This window comes from Melanotaenia boesemani, chromosome 21 (genome assembly GCF_017639745.1).
Source record: "Melanotaenia boesemani isolate fMelBoe1 chromosome 21, fMelBoe1.pri, whole genome shotgun sequence".
Classification (NCBI taxonomy): domain Eukaryota; kingdom Metazoa; phylum Chordata; class Actinopteri; order Atheriniformes; family Melanotaeniidae; genus Melanotaenia; species Melanotaenia boesemani.
Window position 1 is genome coordinate 29,822,275 of NC_055702.1, and position 19,684 is coordinate 29,841,958.

Genomic DNA, 19,684 nt, shown 5'->3' on the forward strand with positions numbered 1-19,684 from the left:
CAAGCTTGCAATCTTATATCCAACCAACAGTCTCTTTGTTTAGAGAGTGATATGCACTGTCTGGCCATGTCCACCTGGATTTAACTAAGCTAACAAGCTGGAGCCTCCTATTGGATAATTCCTGCATTGATGATGTTTCAGCTGCAACAAGTTATTTAACCCCAACAAACACGTGGAAAGACACATCTGTGGTCGAGGAAAAGTTAGTCTGTTCCAGAAGGGTCAGATTGTTGGCATTGGGCAGAGAAAACATCTCAGGAGAAGCAGAAACTTCTAGAACTGGTTCAAAACTGGACTCTGGAGCCCTGGAAGAAGGTCACGTGGTCTGATGAGTCCAGATCTACCCTGGTCCAGAGTGATGGAGCATCAGGATAAAAAGAGAGAAGGATAAAGGGAAGCAACATCATGCCCAGTAATGCTGTACAAGCCCGTGGGGCAGTCTATGGTCTGGGGTTGCTGCAGTTGGTCAGGTCTAGGTTCAGGTCTAGATTCAGCAACATTATATGTCCAAAGAATGAGGTCAGCTGAAAAGAGGTTCAGAGAACAGGAGACATCATGTTCACACATGGATCGGCCACCACTGAGTCCAGACCTGAACCCCATGGAGGATCTTTAGGATGTGCTGGAGGTAGGAATCTCCCACCATCACTACAAGAGCTTGGTTACGTTGCAGAAGTTTATCGAAGTGATGCCGCGGACAATACTGCTAGACTCAAAGATAGAGGAGGTCCAACCATGTGCTAGAGGGTTTGACCTTTGATTTTGGTAGCAACTTTTTTTTTTTTTGTGCGTGGTAGGAAAGAGCAGAATGTGGAAGAAATTAATCATGCCTTTGATTTATTACTTAAAACATTCTAAAACTGGTTATTTGACACTCATGTTACATTTTATTAGTGAGGCTTTCAGATCACATGGTATCTTTCACACCCAGATTTAGCAGATTTAACTTTAAAACTCTTAAGACCACCCAGTAATAATTTACACACTGTGACAATTAGCTTCATCTTCATATCAGGAAAACACAGTTAACATGAGAAGACTATAATTCAGTAAAATAGTCTGGTGGGCTGGTGGGGAATGGAGCGGTGTGGGTGCAGACAGTCATTGGGGTGTATTTAAAGTGAGTGCAGCAGGCGGCGCTCAAACACACACTTTCTGAGCTGCCATGTTACATACACACCTGTAAGCTGACCTGCTGTTCTTCAGTCACCTGCTGGGACAGTTTTAAAGCTTGAAGAAGCATCTGAAATGGTTCAGTTCAGTCTTATTTCTTTATAGTAAGTTCTTGAAAAGAAGAACTTGGATTTATTTTATATTGCAGGGTGGGGGGTTGTTCAGCGAACAGGTAGGATTATCTCCTGAAACACAACTGGGGCTTGGGTATAACCAATTAACAAAATACATATTTTGCCATCAGAGGGCTGTGTATCTGCATAGAAGTGAATTGCAAATAACTACTTTCTACTGCCTGGTTAGAGAAGCTGCTTGGATCTGTATTTCAGAACCTGTTCATAATTCCCCTTTACCTTTTAGGTAAACCACTGGTTTAGAGAAGACCTCCCCTTGTTTCATCTTCCTGTTTCACTCTCAGTAGAAACCTGAACCTGATCAATCTGGCTGTTTTATAACCAGCAGAGTTTCCAGCTGTGGCTCTAGCAAACCTCAGCTAATAATGAAAATAATAGAAAAATAAATTCAAATAACAGGCTGTCTGATTAAAACGGGCCATCCTGCTAGTTTCCTCTTCCTCAGCACGAGCTGATTGATCGGCAGAAGAACTGATTAGCTGATCACCGACAGTCATGATTCAAGAAGTAACATAATGGGGAGGGGGTGGAGAGGAGGACAGGAGGATGAAGAGGAAGGAGGAGAGGAGGCTGCAGCGCAGAGGCAGAACAACTGGAGCAGCAACAACTGAACAGAGTAGGCGTCAGACCCTCTCACCGTGAATCATGCGGGCGTCGGACCCTCTCACCATGAACATTGTAGTTCATGGTTCAAAACTACATGGTTCATGTAGTTTTGATCCCTCTTGAACGCCCCAGTTACTAAGAACTTCAGTGTGGTCAGCACCTGTATCTCTCACCATGAACTGTGCGGGCGTCGGACCCCTCACCGTGAACATTGTAGGCGTCAGACCCTCTCACCGTGAACATTGTAGGCGTCGGACCCTCTCACCGTGAACGGTGCGGGAGTCGGACCCTCTCACCATGAACTGTGTGGGCATCGGACCCCCTCACCATGAACACTGTAGGCATCGGACCCCTCACCATGAACTGTGCGGGCGTCGGACCCCCTCACCATGAACATTGTAGGTGTCGGACCCTCTCACCGTGAACGGTGCAGGCGTCGGACCCTCTGACTTTGAACATTGTAGGCGTCGGACCCTCTCACCGTGAACATTGTAGGCGTTGGACCCTCTCACCGTGAACATTGTAGGCGTCGGACCCTCTCACCATGAAAGGTGCAGGAGTCGGACCCTCTCACCGTAAACTGTGCGGATGTCTGACCCTCTCACCGTGAACATTGTAGGCATCAGACCCCCTCACCGTGAACATTGTAGGCGTCGGACCCCCTCACCGTGAACATTGTAGGCGTAGGACCCTCTCACCGTGAACATTGTAGGCGTCGGACCCTTTCACCGTGAACATTGTAGGCGTCGGACCCTCTCACCGTGAACATTGTAGGCGTTGGACCCTCACACCATGAACATTGTAGTCGTCGGAACCCCTCACTGTGAACATAGTAGGCGTCGGACCCTCTCACCGTGAACATTGTAGGCGTCGGACCCCTCACCATGAACTGTGCGGGCGTCGGACCCCCTCACCATGAACATTGTAGGCGTCGGACCCTCTCACCGTGAACATTGTAGGAGTCTGACCCTCTCACCGTGAACATTGTAGGCTTCGGACCCTCTCACCGTGAACATTGTAGGAGTCTGACCCTCTCATCGTGATCATTGTAGGCGTCGGACCCTCTCACCGTTAACGGTGCTGGAGTCGGACCCTCTCACCGTGAACTGTGCGGGCGTCAGACCCTCTCACCGTGAACATTGTAGGCGTCGGACCCCCTCACTGTGAACATGGTAGGCGTTGGACCCTCTCACCGTTAACATTGTAGGCGTCGGACCCTCTCACCGTGAACATTGTAGGCGTTGGTCCCTCTCACCGTGAACATTGTAGGCGTTTGACCCTCTCACAATAAACGGTGCGGGCGTCAGATCCTCTCACCGTTAACATTGTAGGCGTCGGACCCTCTCACCTTGAACATTGAAGGCGTCAGACCCTCTCACCGTGAACATTGTAGGCGTCCGACCCTCTCACCGTGAACATTAGAGGCGTCGGACCCCCTCACAGTGAACATTGTAGGCGTCGGACCCCCTCACCGTGAACATTGTAGGCGTCCGACCCTCTCACCGTAAACATTGTAGGCGTCCGACCCTCTCACCATGAACATTGTAGGCGTCAGACCCTCTCACCGTGAACATTGTAGGCGTCGGACCCCCTCACCGTTAACATTTTAGGCGTCGGACCCTCTCACCGTGAACATTGTAGGCGTCAGACCCTCTCACCGTGAACATTGTAGGCGTCGGACCCCCTCACCGTGAACATTGTAGGCGTCGGACCCTCTCACCGTGAACGGTGCGGGAGTCGGACCCTCTCACCGTGAACTGTGCGGGCGTTGGACCCTCTCACCGTGAACATTGTAGGCGTCGGACCCCCTCACTGTGAACATTGTAGGCGTCGGACCCCCTCACCGTGAACATTGTAGGCGTCCGACCCTCTCACCATGAACATTGTAGGCGTCAGACCCTCTCACCGTGAACATTGTAGGCGTCTGACCCCCTCACTGTGAACATGGTAGGCGTCGGACCCTCTCACCGTGAACTGTGCGGGCGTCGGACCCTCTCACCATGAATTGTGCGGGAGTCGGACCCTCTCACCATGAACTGTGCGGGCGTCGGACCCTCTCACTATGAACGGTGTGGGAGTCGGACCATCTCACTGTGAACATTGTAGGCGTCGGACCCTCTCACAATGAACAGTGTAGGCGTAGTTTTGATCCCTCTTGAACGCCCCAGTTGCTAAGAACTTCAGTGTGGTCAGCACCTGTATGGGCCCAGGCAGTGCATAGCTCCATACTGTGTTGCACTCCAAAGCTGCAGCTCTGTAGACAGTTCCGGGAGGTCGGGAACCTAAAGCGGCTGATGACTCGTTTGTCATTACGTCCAGCAAATCCTCTGTCTGAGAACACACGCTCTCTTTGTATTGCACCGTTTCAGCTGCTAACACTGCTAATGCTGCTAACGCAGCTGATGGTTTTAAGTGTTTCTGCACCACATGTGCAGCTTTTATAGCCACTCATGTAACTGCAGACACGTGGGGGTGTTAATTGCTCATCACTATTACTTGTTCATGTGTCCCCAATTTGCACATCCTTCAGTCTGAGGACTGTTTTCACACTTATTTAAATAGTTCTCCGACATCGCCTCTAGGTGTTGCCAAAACATCAAGTTGTAGAAACGTGAGACGCTGCACATCTCCACCGTCATTTCACTCTGATACATCTGAACTTTGATGAAGAGATCTGTTGGCAGATTTACTTCAAATCAATATTGTCTCCCCCACGGTGCAAACTACTTGTATAAACAGAAATGTTCTTTAATCACAGTACAAGAAATCCACTATTTATATCAACTTAAATAAACCTTGAAGAAAAAGGCGACCACTAGCAAATAGAATTATAAACAGTGATAAACCATCGTTACACAGCTCATCTTCATCCTGAGAGCTCTAAACATTTTGAAAAATAAAATCTGAAAAATTATTTTAAATAGTTTGTAATGTTACAGCAAAGATTCATCATTATTTCCATCATTTTCTCACTTTAACTGCAACCCTTGTTAAAATTATTATAGTACTTGGTCTTGCAGGAATCCGCATCAAACAAAAACACTTTTATTTTAGTCTGACAATATTATGTGAAGGTTAGATCAACACTTCAGTTTGTGGAATTATGACTTTGGTTAGATTTTAATCAATTATGTAGGTCAAGTGGCTCAGGCAGTAGAGCGGGTCGTCCAATAACCATCACGGTTCGATTCCCACTCCCACAGTCATCTGTCGTTGTGTCCTTGGACAAGACACTTCACCCTCCTTGCTTCCAGTGTCGGCATCGCTGGAGAATGAATGTGGATGAATTTTCGGTGATGGTCAGAGTTTGCTTTGCTACACACAGTTTGATAAATGAGGCCCCTGATGTGGTCAACCGTCTTCTCTGTGCCAAATATCCTCTGCTTCAGGACTTCTTTGTGCAGAGGAGGAGCAGGCCAATCAGCTGTCAGTGTGTGAGCATGATGCACAGATTGATCCACGTTGAGCGGTTGCAAGTCACCAATAAAGAGATCAAGTCACACCTCTGAGAACTAAAGCAGGGATGTGGCTCCATGTTGGTCAACATCTAAATGCTCCCACTGGCCCAGATCATAGAAACAAACCGAAGAACGGATCATAATTATGCTGTCGACACGCAGTTCTTTATTGCTGTCTCACCGGGGACTCTGCTCCCAGACAAAGCTTCAATTCCTGTCTTGGCAAATCAATATGTGGATGTTCCAGATTTTTTAAATTATTGTGTTTGGAACCAAAGAAAAGCATCCAAAGATAAATTTCCAGCTTCAGTCAGGAATGTTAAAAGCAGCTGATCAATGTGACTCAGCAGGATTTGTGTGCGAGTCCTGTAGGGGGGTAAGTGTTGGACTACAGGGGGCTACTGCTGATGTAAAGCACCTGCAGTTGTCTTGTACATAAAATGTAATAAACAAACCTGGCTTGGCTCTTCTTTTAAAATCTTTCCTTTCAAAGTGAGAAAGAAACCCAGCTTTTTAATAACCAGCTGATAAATGATAAATGTGAGCTTCAGTTCATTTAATTTCTACCAAGCAATGGTCTCCACCATCATGTTACTCAGCTGTGGCAAGAAAACAAGACAAAAACAGGGCAGAAGATGATGTTAAACATGGAGGAAGAAAAGAGGAAAATACAACCAAGAGTCCAGACAGACTGAGCTCCAATGTGGAAGAATAAAATTTAAATACTTATTAAGTATTTTAGCTGATGAATTTTTACCACACTGTGACAGAGTATATATCATATATTAGTATAAAAAATGACTTACTCGTAAAGATAGAGAATTCCCACAAAGTGAGATGTCCCAGGCTGCTGACATTCAGCCTTTTCTCTTCATATTTATCTGCATGTATAATATTTGGTATACCTACGCTTAGGTCGCCCGGTCTGAATGCTGCAGCTAAAGGAATTATGGGCAGGAATTCGTTAAAAGAAAAGATTGAAAGTGGTGTGTGCAGATGTATTCAGAACATTTTTGCCTCCTACAGGGACTTCCACAGGGGACTGTCCACTAGCACCTGATGAGTTTCTCCATTTTAACAGACCCAGACAGGTGAGAGGAAGGAAAGTATTCCAGATGAACCAGTGGATTGTGCTACAGTTTCCTAAAGTTCCCATCAGCTTCGTTCTTGGAGCTTACATCTACGTTTACTCTCATTGTCCAAAAGAATGGTAGGAAAGATGACAGAAGTGAGTCTTTTTTTTTAAACCACTGAGAAACATTTCTTGGTTTTTCCTTTGAGTGAAAGGACTGAATTTCCCTACAACTGCTGAATATTGTCTGCATTCAGACTGAAGAAAGGATCAATACACGGATGGAAGAGCTAAACAGTGACTTTATAAAACCCATCTCACCTTCAGGGAGTCATAGTGATCCTGTCTGATCTCATCATACTCCTCCTTCAGGTCCTCCAGATACTCCTCCCTCATGGCCTCATCCAGCAGCTGTGAGCACTGAAACATCCAAGAAAATAAGATTACATCTTTCCAATCTATATCTTGTAGCTCTACGTCTGCCACACAATAAAGATATATATAGATATAGAGTAAAGTATAAGACCCTGTAAAAAGGTTTTATTGATCAGATTTCTTACCACCACCACGGTCCTGGAGGCATCGAGGACATGGACTACAGGACAGCTGTAACGTGGTGCAATCTTTACGGCCGTGTGTGTCCTACCAAATACAGAACACAATGATTATTCCAGGTGGCTGAAAGTTGGAGGGAATTTTCCTTATATTTAACCCCCTTGTCTGCGATAAACTGCTAACATAAGGACTCTTGAGCAGGATTGGCTGGTTAAAGGAAGGAATGGAAAAACAACCAAAGCAAGCGGGGGGGGGGGGGGGGGTATTTATTACTGATAAATATGGTTTTATCTAATTAATGCTGAGAAATTCTATTTTTTCCTGACAAAAATCAGATTGTAAACCAGCTAATTTGGACTTCCTGTAGACCTGTAGGTGTACACTGACTTCTGAGAGTGAGATCTTGGTTTACAGGTATCCGTCTGTCTCTGTGTGACATTACTTTGAAGTAGTGGCTCCACCAATCAATAGCGGTGTTGTCATTCCAAGCCTCTCCATCTCTTTAGCCACGTATATCATTTCATCCAGAGACGGGGTGATCAGACCCGACAGACCGACAATATCTGCAAGAACACATCAAAGAAGATTTTTAGCAGGTACAATCAGTTGGACCAGACGGACAGACTGGTCGTTTTATTTAGCGTCCAAACTGAAATGAAGACAAAGATAAGTCTTTAGATACAGGACTCTGAGTTTTCATGCCGACATGATAAGATGGATTCACCTGTGACTAATAACTTGGTTGGAACTGGGGTTGTACTTGGACAAAAGTAAAAGAATTGAAAAATGAACCAAAATAGATTTAACCCAGCTGTTCCCAAACTGGGGAGCCCAGCCCCTAGGGGCCCAGCGTTATGACAGTGGGGCCCAGCTAGGCTAAATAAAACTTATTTCTTTTGTACTACTAGTAAAATATGGGCAAATTTGTAAAAGTACCAGTGTGCAAACATGATGAATCAACAACAGATATTTCAACAACCCCCAAAAAAAGAAGAAACGAAGAAGAATAACATGACTAGGTAAGAAGCTTGACCAGGTAACGTACAATGGTGGGCAATGAACAGAGACCACAGAGTATCAGCATCTGACTGTATAAAGACAAACTAGTTACAGCTAGTTACCACTTGGGACCTCTCATCCTGAATATGAAGAAAATCCTATTTCTATAATATATAATAATAAGGCTATAATAATAAAGTATTCAGCTGTTGTAAATAACATAGTTGGTGGACTAACTCATCATCCGTCTTCTCAAATGCTGGACGTACCTCCTGTAAAATAGCTAGCTCTGTTTCCCAGCCTAAAAATCCTCCCTTTATAGTGGAGACAATGATGAAACCATAGCAGCGACATAAGGATTGAAGCATAACTAATGAAGTAGCAGCCAATAAACTAAACATACAGACGGCTAATTCTAAATGTCACCCATTCCTAGAACTATTTCACTCATTCCTAGGATTACGTCACTCATTCTGAGGATAACTTTACTCATTCCTAGGATTACGTCACTCATTCCGAGGATTACTTTACTCATTCCTAGGATTACGTCACTAATTCCGAGGATTACTTTACTCATTCCTAGCATTATATCACTCATTCCTAGGATTATTTTACACATTTCTAGGATTATGTCACTCATTCCTAGGACTATTTCACTCATTCCTAGGATTACGTGACTCATTCCTAGGATTATTTTACACATTTCTAGGACTATGTCACTCATTCCTAGGACTATTTCATTCATTCATAGGACTACTTTACTCATTACTAGGACTATATCACTCATTCCTAGGATTACTTTACTCATTCCTAGGATTAATTTACTCATTCTAGGACTACTTTACTCATTCTAGGCCTACTTTACTCATTACTAGGACTATTTTACTCATTCCTAGGATTACGTGACTCATTCCTAGGATTACTTTACTCATTTCTAGGATTACATCACTCATTCCTAGGACTATTTCACTCATTCATAGGACTACTTTACTCATTCCTAGGATTATGTGACTCATTCCTAGGATTAATTTACTCATTCCTTGGATTACTTTACTCGTTCCTAGGACTACTTTACTCATTACTAGGATTACTTTACTCATTCCTAGGATTACGTGACTCATTCCCAGGATTACTTCACTCATTTCTAGGATTACATCACTTATTCCTAGGACTATTTTAATCATTACTAGGATTACTTAACTCATTCCTAGGATTACGTGACTCATTCCTAGGATTACTTAACTCATTCCTAGGCTAACGTGACTCATTCCTAGGATTATTTTACTCATTTCTAGGATTATGTCACTCATTCCTAGGACTATTTCACTCATTCCTAGGATTACGTTACTCATTCCCAGAATTACTTTACTCATTCCTATGATTATATCACTCATTCCTAGGACTATTTCACTCATTCCTAGTATTACTTTACTCATTCCCAGAATTACTTTACTCATTCCTATGATTACTTTACTCATTCCTATGATTACTTTACTCATTCTAGGATTACTTTACTCGTTCCTTGGATTACTTTACTCTTTCCTAGGACTACTTTACTCATTCATAGGACTACTTTACTCATTCCTAGGATTATGTGACTCATTCCTAGGATTACTTTACTCATTTCTAGGATTACATCACTCATTCCTAGGACTATTTTACTCATTACTAGGATTACTTAACTCATTCCTAGGATTACGTGACTCATTCCTAGGATTACTTTACTCATTTCTAGCATTACTTTACTAATTCCTAGGGCTATTTCACTCAGTCTAGGACTACTTTACTCATTCCTAGGATTACGTGACTCATTCCCAGGATTACTTTACTCATTCCTAGGATTACTTTACTAATTCCTAGGACTATTTAACTCATTCCTAGGATCACGTGACTCATTCCTAGTATTACTTCACTCATTCCTAGGACTACTTTACTCATTCCTAGGATTACGTGACTCATTCCTAGGATTACTTTCCTTATTACTAGGATTACTTTACTCATTCCTAGTATTACTTTACCTATTCCTATGATTACTTTACTCATTCCTATGATTAACCTTTCTATGATTACTTTACTTATTTCTATGATTACTTTACTCATTCTAGGACTACTTTACTCATTCTAGGATTACTTTACTCATTACTAGGATTACTTTACTCATTCCTAGGATTACTTTACTTATTCTAGGATTACTTTACTAATTCCTATGATTACTTTACTCATGCTATGACTACTTTACTCAGTTCTTTTCAGGTCTTTTTCAGGTCTACAGATGGCGATCCCCTCATTCAGGTCTACAGAGGGCAGTCCTCCTTTTCGGATATACAGATGTTGGTCCTGTATGTATGTATGTACCATTCTGTATGTACTATGCTGTATGTACCATGCTGGATGTACTATGCTGGATATTCCATCCTGTATGTATCATGCTGTACGTACCACGCTGTATGCACCATGCTGCACATACTATGCTGCACATACTATGCTAGATGTACCATGCTGTATGTGCCAGGCTGTACGTACTATGCTAGCTGTACCATGCTGTATGTACTATGCTGGCTGTACCATGCTGTTTGTACCATGCTGGATGTACCATGCTGTACATACTATGCTAGCTGTACCATGCTGTATGTGCTATGCTGGCTGTACCATGCTGGATGTACCATGCTGTACATACTATGCTGGATGTACCATGCCGTACGTACTATGCTGTACGTACTATGCTGTATGTACCATGCTGTATGTACCATGCTGGCCAGAGCTTGTTTTCGTCTGCCTTAAGTCTCTCAGTGGTTTCACTGGCAACTTTCTAATCACCCGAATGTAGGTCAGTTTCCCCCCAGCTAAGCAGACAGCTTCTCCCATTTGGTACCAACCCCGTTCAAGAGCTCCGGAACCGCTAACAGCTTACCATTCTGGGCTAGGATCCAGTTTACAGTTAAGCTCCTGCAACGCTATAGTCTGATTGCACTTAGCTCGGCACAGTACACCTGCACAAAAGTCCGGCAGCTTGCCAGTGGCTGCCGACAGTGCCCAAATTTTGTGATATACCAGGAAACCTCCCGCTTCAAACAGCAGAAACCCAGTTATAATGAAATCAAATGTGTAGATGTCCTCAAGATCCTTAACAGAAAGAAGCGACAGACACATGACCTTCCACACCCCCCAGGAATCATCACGTATCCAGCCGCGAACGTTCTGCCAGTACAAGCTGGCTCCCCTATGCCCGTCTACAGTTTGCCCATTACTACTTTCACAAATTTTTCCATGTTTTGCTAGCAGTGCAAAAGTTCTAAGAATTACTTAGCCTTTGTCATGTTCTGTGGTGTGAGGCTCAGTTTTTCCGGCCGCCCTGAATGCCTCATCTCCGCCAGCTCTTGATTAGGGCTGATGCGCTCCACCTGTCCCAAGCACTATATATACAGCTCTGTGACATCCCTCCAGTGCCAGATCATCTTGGTTCTTCCCTGCACGTATCCAGCCTGTATTATCCTGCCTGCCTGCCCGCCTGACGTTGATCTGACTTTGGACCTGGATTCTGATTCCTGCTCCCCGTCTGGTACTCTGCTTTGGTTGTTTATTTGGATTACTTGGCTTTCTGACCACTGGCTTGTCTAACAGGATTGGATTTCGGATCACGGACTGATTTATCTGCCCCCAACAGGATCATTCAAACCCTGCCTCTGCGGTCCCCTCATTCAGGCGCTCCCGCCAGCAACCTGTATTCCTCCACTAACTTCTCCTCTGTTCAGCAGCTTTCCTCCCGCAGTCTTCCTCCCGGCGGCCCTTCTCCAGTCACTGGATTCAACACTCTGCGCCCCGTTGGATTCCCACTGCTGGTACGTGAACTCTCAATCCCTCTCAGAGTTCTCATCAGCTGCCTGCCTCCTAACTTCCATCTTGTGTGTCCACAGACCTCTGAGCGGAGAAAGACCGGATTGCACAATCTCATTATTCCACTCTGTACAATAAAGATCTTATACCTATCCCTGGGAAACTGAGTATCTTTTGAGTCCAATCATCTGAAACATGACAGCCTTGCCCAGATGCTTGAAAATGGCTTAGTGTTCTGAATCATTTGACCAGGTCATAGAGTGCCATCTGCTGGCTGTGGCCCACTGATGCATCAGAAAGAAAGCACTGACATGACTTCCTCACTGCACATTGGTCATCCCTGTCTCATCTATTAATAATTGTTCATTAAAGGATACGTTTTCTACCATTAGTGAATAGTTATTTTCTGAGGTTCATATAAATGGTAAAGAGGGGTTATTATGTAAGATTAGTTAAGGTAACAGAATTGTGGTGTAACTTAAGTAAACCAGTCTATAATGACAGTAGTAGTCTGTACAGCAGGAACGTATTCTGACGGGTGCTTGTGCATCAGGGATAGTGATCGTGTTAGTGATTTTATACAGTTGTAGTAAAATTGTTGACTGTTTTATGTGTCTTATATATAATAGAAATTGCACATGCGTGTTATCGTCTACCTCATGTTTTTTTTTTTTTTTTTTGCATAGCTGATCGTTGTTGAATGTGGCACAACAGTTTATAGCACACTGCACATTTATGTACAGATTATTTATTCAGAGTATTTTATATTATCTTTATCTTCTATCTAGTTTTCTTTAGTAGTTTATTTTTTATTTTAGAATGTTTTATGGCATTCAGTGTGGATGGCAAAGTAAGATTTTCATTGCTCAGGGAAACTTGTTTCCTTATTGTGCAAATGACAATAAACACTTTGGATCTTGAAATGTATTATGAGAAAAATGCTTTGGCAACTTTGTGATGTGTCATGAATTTTTATTTAAAAAGGTATTTTCTCAGTAATGTAAGGCTTCAGTCTGCTCCTCTTCTCCAGCTTTGGAGAGGTTGCACCTGAACGAAACACAAGGACAAAATTGTAATTAACCAACTTTAAAATCATTAAACTCTCTGCTGACGGTGATCAGAAACCAGCTCGGTGTCTAAGGTCCTGCAGGTTGTGGTTTAACTGCAGCTGTAGACTGAGACATTTCCTCCGATGTTGCTGGATGAAGTTTATGATTAACTTTAAAAACTGCTTTTTGTAAGACTATTGAAAACATCTATATAAAGAAAGGGAAATAAAGCCTACCTGTAATGTTGAAGGCACCGCCCGCTCCGTCCTCCTCTAACACTCCGAGCTCCTTCAGCAGTTACCATGGTAACGGCATCTCTCTCAGACATTTGTTTCCCAAAATCTTTAAAAGCTAAATGTGATCCAATATAAAGCTGATGTGATGCCTCCCCTAAATTTGTTGTCAAAATGTATTGTTGCACAGTCGCTACAGAATCTCCTCCTCTCAACAACCCGCGATCTCCTCAGCGTTTAGAATCTCTCATTGAGAGATTGACAAGCCCCGCCCCTTCGAAGATCCCGCGTGCTGCTCGATACGCGCTGATGACGTAACGAGGCCTCGGTTGGTCTATCACGAGACTTTTGGCATGCTGAATCAATGCTCAGAGACAATGCTTGCAACACTTCCGTGTCACATGCTCGACACGTGATCGAGCAGATCGACTTGAGCATAACGTCCCCGACTGTATGAGATGGAAAACATTTTTTAAGAGTTTTAAAGTTTGCACTAAGAAGACAGAAAATGAAATACTGGATGTTATTAGTTGTATTTGTGTGGCTGGCCAATCCACTGGTCTGTCCCTGTTTTTATTTATGTTTTTATTTGACAGCTGATTGGCCGACAGTGAACATCCGAAGGTCAGTCTGAATCTGGATGTCCTGACCCAGATCAGTGGATCTGTTCTGTTGATTAGTTAATGATCATAGCCATAACTATGTTAGTATTTCTATGTTAGTGGAACACCGTCCATGGCCTGTCAGAAATATTCTGTCCCATGTATCCAGATTTATGATCCTATGTTTTAAATCTGTTTTTTGTTCTGTTTATGATCATATGTCAAGTCATATGATCAAATCAAAAACTGTCAGTGGTTTTATAAACAAATCTTCAGGTATTTCTGGGACCAGTCTGACTGCTGGAACATCTGAATTGGATTAAGTGGTGGTGACCCAGGCATTATTCTGCTTCTTCTCTTCATGAACTTATGACATCCTGACTACATGAAAATAAATAATTAAATAAAAGCTTCATCTGAGCTGTCTGCAGCTGTAGTTCAGCAGTGGTTAAGAAGTGATCAGTTCATCAGAAAGGAATGTTTTCATTTTGGACTATTTTAGTGTCAGTGAAATGTTTTTTCCTGTTTATCTACTGTAATATCATCATGATGCTGCTTAAAAATTACAGAAAGGTTATTTAAAATATATTAATCATGAAGAAAACCAGATTGTTCACATACCAGCTTTCTGAGCGATGGCCTCTCTGAGGATCTGATCACAGGGAACCATCACACCCAGATCAATCACCCTGCAGGAGATGAAACAGGCAACAAACATCATGTCAGGTTTTTAATGATTAAATTAAGCAGCTATAAGGAACATCAGCTTTACCTAAAGTTGTTACACCCCAGCACCACCCCCACAATGTTCTTGCCGATATCATGGACATCTCCCTTCACTGTAGCCAGAACAATGGTTGCCTGATAGGGACTCTGCAGACAGAAGATGAAGTCAGTGCTGATAGAATCCCAAAATTCCTCAGTTTCTGGAGGATGGACAGTAAATTCACAGTAAAAAGACTTTCTCTGCTACAGATTAACTTAAAACCTCTGAAACATCACAACTGTGAGGGCTAAAAAAAAGTCGTAGGAATGAGTAAAGTCCTCCTAGGAATGACTAGAGGAATCCTTGGAACAAGTAAACTAGGAATAAATAAAGTAATCCTGGGAGTCAGTTAAGTAGTCCTAGGAAGGACAAAAGTGTTCAAAGGAATGAACAAAGCAGTCCTAGGAATGAGTAAAGTTATCGTAGGAATGAGTAACATAATCCTTGGAATCCTAGGACCTCATACTGCCTTCTGTACAGGGGGTCGGTGAGGAGGTTAAGTATCCACCTCATGAACAAGTGTGCTGCATATTTAACGGATGTGGTGGAGCCTCTAACTAATGACCACAAACATTAGACCCCGCTGTTTATGAAAATGTGGAATGGAATTTTTCCTTCTAGTTTTTGTATTGAAGAATTATGATTCTTCATGTGATACATCACGTCACTCTGATGTGAAAATAAGCTATTTTTAGAGAAAATGTGTAAACAGACCATCTCCTCGGGGGTTTCTGATGAGGCCATCATTTTCTCCCTCTCCTCCTCCATGAAAGGAATCAGATAACCCACTGCCTTCTTCATAACCCGAGCTGACTTGATGACCTGTAGATGAAGGATGGGGGAGTTTGACATTTCTTTTTTTTTTATTTTACCAACAATCTCTTTAATTGTCTTCACCGATAAATAACAAAAAATAAAATAAACAAAGCACAAACAAATCCATATCTCAGCTATCCATCTGTCAACTCTTCTCATATCCATCCATGTTAAAGCTATTACTCTTCTTCCTAATAATATAGTTATATTTATAAATATTTATAGATTCTATGCAATCCCCATATGTTTTGGGTACAAACCCCATATAAACTGTGGAACTAAAGGTATACCAACTTGTAAAACGTCATGAATACATTGTTTCACTTCTTGCCAGAATTTCCAGATTTCAGTGCTTTGCCAAACACAGTGGAAGAGTAACCCTTTATCTTTCATACCTTCTGTACAGACATCCAGTGTGGCTGTAGTAGAACAGTTAAGGTTTTCTGGAGTTTTTCACATCAACCAGTTATCTTGCAGTAATTTTAGTCAAGCATTAGTGGCTGTAGGTCCCCAGGGAGGCTGTAGGTCCCCAGGACGGTAATTCTTGGTAGTGATGACCAATCACCTCTTGGCGTGTAACCAAGTATTGACCATGAATTGAGCCCATTCACCAACCGCCTCTCAAGGAATGTTCTAAAGTCCTCCTCTGAATAAGAGGACTTCACTCATTCCTAGCTAGCGGAGTCGGACTTGGAGCAAAAATACTGTAGATTTTTTTTCCACAGCATCGCTAAATTTTATATTGACTTTTATGAGGTGGGTATGTTTAACTCGCTATTTTGTTTGTATCTATACACTTTATATATCAGTTGTTAGGGTGGCTGTCTGTTGATAGTTATTTCATTATATCAAGGCTAGTAACAACGAGGCTACTACCTTGCCCAACCCCACTACTTGGGTTAACCCTGCTAACCTGTGTAAATCGCGTCTAACCTGTATAAGTCCATGCTAACCTGTGAGAGTTCCTGCTAACCTTTATAAATCCCTGCTCACCTGTGGAAGTCCCTGCGCACGTGCGTAAATCCCTGCTAACCTATGTAAATAACTACTAAAATGTGGAAGTCCCTGCTAACCTGTGAAAGTCCCTGCTAACCTGTGTAAATCCCTGCTAACCTGTGGAAGTCCCTACAAACCTGTGGAAGTTCCTGCTAACCTGTGTAAATCCCTGCTAACCTTTGGAAGTCCCTACAAACCTGTGGAAGTTCCTGCTAACCTGTGTAAATCCCTGCTAACCTTTGGAAGTCCCTACAAACCTGTGGAAGTCCATGCTAACCTGTCTAAGTTCCTGCTAACCTGTGGAAGTCCCTACTAACCTGTGGAAGTTCCTGCTAACCTGTGTAAATCCCTGCTAACCTGTGGAAGTCCCTGCAAACCTGTGGAAGTTCTTGCTAACCTGTGGATGTCCCTACTAACCTGTGGATGTCCCTACTAACCTGTGAAAGTCCCTACTAACCTGTGGAAGTACCTACTAACCTGTGGAAGTTCCTGCTAACCTGTGGAAGTCCCTGCTAACCTGTGTAAATCCCTGCTAATCTGTGTAAATCACTACTAACCTCTGAAAGTCCCTACAAACCTTTGGAAGTCCATGCTAACCTGTCTAAGTTCCTGCTAACCTGTGGAAGTTCATGCTAACCTGTGTAAGTCCCTGCTAACCTGTGTAAATCCCTGCTAATCTGTGTAAATCACTACTAACCTCTGAAAGTCCCTACAAACCTGTGGAAGTTCCTGCTAACCTGTGGAAATCCCTGCTAACCTTTGGAAGTCCCTACAAAGCTGTGGAAGTTCATGCTAACCTGTGTAAGTCCCTGCTAACCTCTGGAAGTCCATGCTAACCTGTGTAAGTTCCTGCTAACCTGTGGAAGTCCCTACTAACCTGTGGAAGTTCCTACTTACCTGTGGAAGTTCCTGCTAACCTGTGGAAGTCCTTGCTAACCTGTGTAAATCCCTGCTAACCTGTGTAAATCCCTGCTAACTTGTGTAAATCTCGACTAACCTATGGAAGTCCCTACTAACCTGTGGAAGTTCCTGCTACCCTGTGGAAGTCCCTACTAACCTGTCGAAGTCCCTGCCAACCTTTGGAAGTTCCTGCTAACCTGTGAAAGTCCCTGCTAACCTGTGGAAGTCCCTGCTAACCCGTGGTAGTCCCTGCCAACCTGTGTAAATCCCTGCTAACCTGTGGAAGTCCCTGCAAACCTGTGTAAATTGCTGCTAACCTGTGGACGTCAATACTAACCTGTGGAAGTCCCTGCTAACTTGTGGAAGTCCCTGCTAACCTGTGGAAGTCGATGCTAACCTGTGTAAAGCCCTGCTAACCTGTGTAAATCACTGCTAACCTATGGAAGTACCTGCTAACCCGTGGTAGTCCATGCTAACCTGTGTAAATCCCTGCTAACCTGTGGAAGTCCCTGCTAACCTGTGTAAATTGCCGCTAACCTGTGGACATCAATACTAACCTGTGGAAGTCCCTGCTAACTTTTGGAAGTCCCTGCTAACTTTTGGAAGTCCCTGCTAACCCGTGGAAGTCAATGCTAACCTGTTTAAAGCCCCGCTAACCTGTGGAAATCCATGCTAACCTGTGTAAATCACTGCTAACCTGTGGAAGTACCTGCTAACGTGTGTAAATCCCTGCTAACCTTTGTAAATCACTACTAAAATGTGGAAGTCTCTGCTAACCTGTGGGAGTCCCTGCTAACCTATGTAAATCACTACTAACCTGTGGAAGTCCCTGCTAACCTGTGTAAATCACTACTAAACTGTGTAAGTCCCTGCTAACCTGTGGAAGTCCCTGCTGACCTGTGTAAATCACTACTAACCTGTGAAAATCCCTGCTAAGCTGTGCAAATCACTACTAACCTGTGGAAGTCCCTACTAACCTGTGTAAATCCCTGCTAACATATGTAAATCACTACTAACCTGTGGAAGTCCCTGCTGACCTGTGTAAATCACTACTAACCTGTGGAAGTCCATGCTAACCTGTGTAAATCCCTGCTAACATGTGTAAATCACTGCTAACCTGTGAAAGTCCCTGCTAACCTGTGTAAATCCCTGCTAACCTTTGGAAGTCCTTACTAACCTGTGGAAGTTCCTGCTACCCTGTGGAAGTCCCTACTAACCTGTGTAAGTTCCTGCTAACCTGTGAAAGTCCCTGCTAGCCAGTGGAAGTCCCTGCTAACCTGTGGAAATCCCTGCTAACCTGTGTAAATCTCGACTAACCTGTGGAAGTCCATGCTAACCTGTGTAAATCCCTGCTAACCTGTGTAAATCCATGCTAACCTGTGTAAATCCATGCTAACCTGTGTAAATCCCTGCTAACCTGTGTAAATCCCTACTAACCTGTGTAAATCCCTGCTAACTTGTGTAAATCCATGCTAACCTGTGGAAGTCCCTGCTAACCTGTGTAAGTTGCTGCTAACCTGTGGAAGTCCCTGACATTATTTCCATATGCAGGTCCTCTCTCCACACCTCCAGTCTCTATAAAGATGTCTCAGTACACGCCTCTACCACACATATAAATACCTCAGAAAGTGAACTCCTTCCTATACAAATTTGCTTTCTATGGTGGACCTTGAGGGGATACATGATTGGTCTTGTGTTTTGATAAAGTTTCTCAGCTGTAAATATTTGGAGAATTGATTACAAGATTTGTCAAATACATCATTAATTTCTCCAAATGTCATCAACACGTTGCGGGGTGGGGAGGTTCCCGGTTTCCCTCACCCCGTTTCTAGCCCAAGCTTTAACCCCCATCTGATTTCCCTGGAATGAAAAAAACATTTCTTTATATTGTACTGTAGAGTGATGGAGAGGACTTTTCTCCTTAATGCTTTTTAACTTAAAAACAACACACCAATCAAAGTAAACAGGGAGAGGTAGACTAAATAAAATTCCTCTAACGCTGTCCAAGAAGGAGCGTCTTCTCTGTCAAATGTTGTTTTTGTTTTTAGCTGTGCTGCCCAATAACACCAAACAGAATTAGGACATCTTAGTCCCCCTCTATCATGAGGCAAATACAACACAGATAACCGAATCCATCTATTATTCTATAAAATCTAACAACCAATTCTTTAAGTTGAGTGGATAGGTCACTTGGGGGAGGAAGGTGAAGATTTTGAAACAGAGATAATAATTTAGGTAATACATTAATCTAAAGGACATTTATTTTCCCAATTAGTGACGTTGGTATGTATCCATCTACTCGGGGATTTTTAAATTTCTTGCATTAATGGTTCACATAATGGTTTGCTACGATATATCTGATTGGTGGGATGATTTGAATGGTCAAGTTTTATTGTTTTATCTACAATAAAATAAGTTATTTCAGGGGGATTTTTGTTTCTGAGCTTTTCATAAAGCTCCTTGAAAGCTGGTGGATCCACCTTGTGTTCCT

The 19,684-nt window shown here is 43.0% G+C and overlaps 1 protein-coding gene and 2 long non-coding RNA genes across 4 annotated transcripts in view; all 3 read right to left on the minus strand.

Moving 5' to 3' along the window:
- Nucleotides 1–19,684, minus strand: part of mtr (5-methyltetrahydrofolate-homocysteine methyltransferase) — a 119,857-nt gene that overhangs the window by 33,100 nt on the left and 67,073 nt on the right. The window contains exons 21-26 of the mRNA XM_041973173.1: nt 15,196–15,303; nt 14,488–14,588; nt 14,337–14,404; nt 7,441–7,561; nt 7,004–7,085; nt 6,765–6,863 (exon numbers count right to left, since the gene is read on the minus strand). Coding sequence (XP_041829107.1) covers nt 6,765–6,863; nt 7,004–7,085; nt 7,441–7,561; nt 14,337–14,404; nt 14,488–14,588; nt 15,196–15,303 — 579 coding nt within the window. The remainder of the gene's footprint in view (nt 1–6,764; nt 6,864–7,003; nt 7,086–7,440; nt 7,562–14,336; nt 14,405–14,487; nt 14,589–15,195; nt 15,304–19,684) is intronic.
- LOC121632034 lies at nt 16,258–17,329 on the minus strand. Of its 2 annotated transcripts, XR_006008865.1 has the most exons (4): nt 17,211–17,329; nt 16,931–16,970; nt 16,551–16,810; nt 16,258–16,470 (listed from the first exon to the last, which is right to left on the minus strand). It is a non-coding gene; the product is annotated as an uncharacterized LOC121632034 (long non-coding RNA). The 2 variants fall into 2 exon arrangements; XR_006008866.1 differs by lacking the exons at nt 16,931–16,970; nt 17,211–17,329 and adding an exon at nt 17,151–17,164 and having other exon boundaries at nt 16,551–16,830.
- On the minus strand, nt 17,864–19,171 carry LOC121632033. The gene is made up of 3 exons (XR_006008864.1): nt 18,511–19,171; nt 18,151–18,350; nt 17,864–17,930 (listed from the first exon to the last, which is right to left on the minus strand). It is a non-coding gene; the product is annotated as an uncharacterized LOC121632033 (long non-coding RNA).